The sequence below is a fragment of the Salvia hispanica genome, chromosome 4 (genome assembly GCF_029641045.1).
Source record: "Salvia hispanica isolate PSC_SH4W2 chromosome 4, Shi_PSC_v1, whole genome shotgun sequence".
Lineage (NCBI taxonomy): Eukaryota > Viridiplantae > Streptophyta > Magnoliopsida > Lamiales > Lamiaceae > Salvia > Salvia hispanica.
Genome location: NC_142695.1, coordinates 49,949,427 through 49,954,485, shown reverse-complemented (window position 1 = coordinate 49,954,485; position 5,059 = coordinate 49,949,427). Strand labels below are relative to the sequence as shown.

General features: G+C 35.4%; 1 protein-coding gene across 1 annotated transcript; it reads left to right on the top strand.

The window, feature by feature from the left end:
• The first annotated feature begins 325 nt into the window (after nt 1-325).
• Nucleotides 326-3,036, top strand: LOC125193519 (zinc finger protein WIP2-like). Its single transcript, XM_048091333.2, has 2 exons — nt 326-1,034; nt 2,300-3,036. The coding sequence occupies exons 1-2, from the start codon at nt 549-551 to the stop codon at nt 2,759-2,761; spliced, it is 948 nt and encodes a 315-aa protein (XP_047947290.1). The 5' UTR covers nt 326-548; the 3' UTR covers nt 2,762-3,036.
• Nucleotides 3,037-5,059: the final 2,023 nt, after the last annotated feature.

Below are 5,059 nucleotides of genomic sequence, written 5' to 3'. Positions count from 1 at the left end.
AGATGTATACATATAAAGAAATTTCTTATAATGAATAATTGGGGTATTTATTAAGGATAAGTACCAATTTATCTATGTTCATAAATGAATTCCAGCCAAGGTACAAAGATAAACACAAAAAAGGTAAAGGCGACCAAAAGAAATGACTTTTTGGTTGTTAAAATGTGTATTACTTAGAAAAAGTTAAATTTCATAACACATTCCACTGTTGGCCTGTCATGGAAAAATTCCTCAAGTCACAAAAAATGTAGTTTCTGAATAAAGGTTGCTGCTTTTTTAAGGGGTAAAAATCATACTGCATTAACTTGCTCCTTTTACTCCCTCATTCCCCACTCCCAATTGTCTGTATTTTTCCTTTATTTTGCAGCTTTACAAGGCTTCAATATTTCTTCATTTCCATCTCTCCCACCATTGCCACCTCTCTCTCTCTCTCTCATCCAGTGCAGTGTATATATAGACACACAAACTCATCACCTCTGTGTCAGCTAATCCCTGCAACACCCTAATGAATTAATCAACTCCATTCAATTCTCCCTACTCTAATAATCATGACTGAGCCCTACTACAATTTCTGGTTCAACTTCAGTTCCCATCTCCACTCCCACTACTATTCATCCTCCACTTCTTCATCTTCATCATCACCAAACCCTCATCATACCATCAACCCTCCTTCTCCTTCTCCTTCTTCTTCCTCTCCTCCTCCTCGAGAAGCCCTCCCTCTCCTCAACACCCTCAACTCCTCCCAAGAATCATGCGATGGTGGCCCCATCAAGCCCGAGGAGCATTGCGATTGTGACGGCGAGGATGTGACGATAGCCCTACAGATAGGGCTTCCAAGCCCTAATTCTGACCCAGGCTCGGGCTCCTCTGAGGCTCCGGAGAAAGAGGGCGTCGACATCCTCTCCGGGCTGCCCTTGAACAGGCTCAACATGGGGCAGTACTGGATTCCCACCCCTTCCCAAATCCTCATCGGACCTACTCAGTTTTCATGTCACCTTTGTTGCAAGACTTTCAACAGATACAATAATCTCCAGGTATGGCTTTGATTTTACCTAGTGGTGTTTCAATTTTCGTGGTATGTGTGTGTTTTTGGTGTGTGTTGAGGAGAAAGAGAGAGAGTGAAAACACTTGTGTTTAAAAAATTCTGTTAATTGATCTTTTGATTGGGTCACATGAACTATCTTTTCTTGATTTGATACATTTCATGAAATGTAAAGTAAAATCTAGGCTCTCTTTTTCTAAAACCATGGTTGAATGGATTTGGGATTGGTTCTTTATTATTGTTGTCTTGTCAAGGAAAACAAAAGTTAGTTTGAGATTCAATCAACAGCTAGGACTTGTTGTGTCAATCAGTCCCTCCTATGTTTGCTCTTTTCAATCAAATCTTGAAAAGAAAGATAAAACTATGTTGCCTTTTGTAACTGTAATTTACTTCTCCCTTTCTTATTTAGCTATTACACAGATCTGGGTTCAATTTTATTTAACCAAACAATGTCACTACACATTTTGATGGATCTGTTAAATTAAATAGAGTAAGATATGACTAAATTAGGTATATCCATTTTCTTCCTCTTTTTACGGTTCATCTTGTCTTGGTTAGTCCTATAATACCTTATTAGACTCTCTCTTTCTCTCTCTCTATTTTTTTTGCTCGTTTGGTATATTGTTTTGAAACTGGGAGATGGGGGGCCTGAGCTGATCTGAGCTAAGATGTGTTGAACCTTTGAAATATGTGCATGAACACTGTTAGCTGAGCTAAAAATGATGTGTGGTTGAAAATAAAAACTGACAAGATGCAAAGGTAATAGTTGTTTCAGATGTTTGCTTCTCATCACTTTGTTCAACGGCAAAATACATACTCATCCACTGCTCTAAATGCTTACAAACACCCAATGGCTGCTCATCTGTCTCACCCCATTTATATCAATATGTTTTTCAGTATACATACATTCAATTCAATCCTTCTTGATTACTGTCATGTCTCACCACTTTCCCATAATGTTTAGAGTTTACTTAGTTTTTATATTTAGATTTGAATATTTTGTAACCATAAAACAATTTTTTGTTTAGCTTGAAGAATTACTTCGATTATTTATTTTTGAGAGAAATGTAATTCATTTTTCCATCCAAAAATAAAAGATAAAATAAAGAAAAAAACCAACTTAGGTCAAAGTGATGATGTGAGTAATAATATCAATAATGATTATTCATTTATATGCGAAACTCCTAATTTTTGTATTAGGTCAATGTTCCCTATTAGGTTAAGGTGCTAATCTCTCTTTCTTTCTCTCTTGATCAGATGCACATGTGGGGCCACGGATCGCAGTACAGAAAGGGCCCGGAATCCCTACGAGGCACGCAGCCGACGGCGATGCTGCGGCTGCCGTGCTACTGCTGCGCAGCGGGGTGCAAGCACAACATCGAGCACCCGCGCGCGCGGCCCCTGAAGGATTTCCGGACCCTTCAGACGCACTACAAGCGGAAGCACGGCAGCAAGCCGTTCATGTGCCGCAAGTGCGCCAAGCCGTTCGCCGTGAAGGGCGACTGGCGCACGCACGAGAAGAACTGCGGCAAGATATGGTACTGCTTCTGCGGCTCCGACTTCAAGCACAAGAGGTCGCTCAAGGACCACATCAAGGCCTTCGGCCGCGGCCATGGCGCCCACGGAATTCCAGCCGATCTCGACGACGAGGATAATGACTCCACCTCAGAGATTGAGCAGGCTGGGGATGATCATTTTCCTCACAACAACCACTTCTAGTTTTGTTTTGTTTTTCTTTTTTCTATAATTATTATATTATAGGTTTTCTGTTTAAATATGGAATGTGCTGTGTTTGGGAGGTTGATTTTGGCTTGCAGTGTAGTTATACTGTGCTGCAAGATTTTTTTTCTTCTTTTTTTTTTCCTATTACTAGTAATTATAATTAGGCTCTTCCTATTCTCCACAGTTGTGAAATTAATTGTAAATGGCATGGATTGCTGTTTGTGTTGTTGTTGGTGTGATGTATCAAGGTTTTCAATCTTGCCATTGATTTTCACTTTTTGTACTAAATGGTATGCAGTGTCTGAGCCACACATTTAACGTTGTGTGTATGTTTGAGCAAGCTCAAGAGTTCGTTGAGATCACCGGATGATCACTACTAGTAATTAGTAGTATAATGGAGTATTTATACGTAGAAGACTATGTGTAACGTTTATATATAGATGAAACAAGCATTATTATTATGTGTAAAAAAAACAGCCAAGATTCTAGTTTTGGATTTTTTAGGAAAAAAGTCACCTGATGAGAACATTTTTTTTATTCCATTGGAAGAGAAACATGTCAATGCTACTGGCGTGTTTAAATAGAAATATATAAATGTTATTGGCATATTAATGCCAACTCTATTAACCAGTTTCATTTAAACGTAAAATAAACTAAAAAGTTAAATTTGAACACGCCAAAAGCATTGACATGTTTTTTTTTTCTAAAATCACTCCAAATTTGAATTTTGCCAACAAAAACAGTTCATAATTTTACATAGAAAAGAAAATTTATAATAACTATAGTAGTACAAAATTGGAGTTGTGTATGCTTTCCATAAAATTCTTGATCACATAAAATTTGAGCACATTCTTATTTCTATGTTTCGTTGTGATCGTAGGAACTTTGCATAACAATTTATATAAAATATCGAAAATTTATGTTAATTAGTACGAATAAAATACAGTAAATTACTTTGGTATAAGTCCCTTCAATGGATGGAATTGTTTGAACACTATATTCTCAAAGTAGATTTAGCTAGACAGTGTGGTTTCCACAAGAGTTTTATTCTTTTTATCCCCCTGGATACATAACGTACTTTGTAATAGCGAAAGAAAATTTCTTATCGATCGGTTTAATAAAATACTTTGTAATTTTCTTATCGAAAGAAAAATAGGTTTTCCAACGGTTTCTAGGAATTTAATTTAATTAGCTAAGCTTACGCAAAGCCCAATTGCAAAATTTGCTTTTCACCTTTACAAGTACTCCTAGATAGTAGCCTCCATATTTAATTGTTTGACTTTTAATTTAGTACTATATCAGTTTGACTCTATGGCTCTAACTGGGCTAAAAAACTAAAACTAAAACTAAAATAAAATAAAAGCTCAAATTAAAGATCAATACACAATTTCCTAAAAGATTAATTTAACATCATCTTGGCTTCAGAAATAAGGAAATATACGTGTTTGTCACGTGTCAAGAGTTTTGGCATAAATTGTGTATAATATGATCGCCAGTTAAACATGTTTTTTTTTTTAGTTAAACATGTTTCTCGAGTTGGAATGTCAGAATGCTTTGAGTTCAATAAATTGATAATGTGTTTGGGAACAACCGAGGATTAATTTGTTAATTAACTCATTAAATTAAACTTATATTAAAAATTCATGCCACATCCTTCAGATTTTTTGTATGGATGAATGAAATATTCAAATAACACTCTTCTCCGCTTAAACTTTTTTGATTGTTTTTTGGAGACACTGTTCTGAAAACGTGAAATAGACGAGGTAATTACATGATATATATAAAATATTTCATTAATGTTTCAATTTAATATAAAAAGTTTCAAGTTTATATATTTCATACTTTTCCTATTTATCTCATTAATTGTCTCCTTTTGTCATTTTCATCCGCACCCAATTAATTGTCCACTTATACTTTTACTATAAATGATAAGTAGGCCATATATTCCCCTAACTTATTAAACTCACATTTTATTATAAAACTTATATATAAAGGTGGAACTCATATTCCACTAACTTTTTTAACACACTTTCATTTATAGTACTCCCTATGTCCCGCTTTAGCAGTCTCATTGACTTTTCTGCACTTGTTTGTAAAAATGATAATAAATAGTTAAAGTGGAGAAATAATAAAGTAAAAAAGAGAATAATGTAGATAAGACTCTTCTCTATATTATTCTCTCTTTTACTTTATTATTTCTCCACTTTAACTATTTATTATCATTTTTACAAAACGAGTGCAGAAAAGTCAATGGGACTGCTAAAGCGGGACGGGGAGAGTATTTCTTAAAACTCG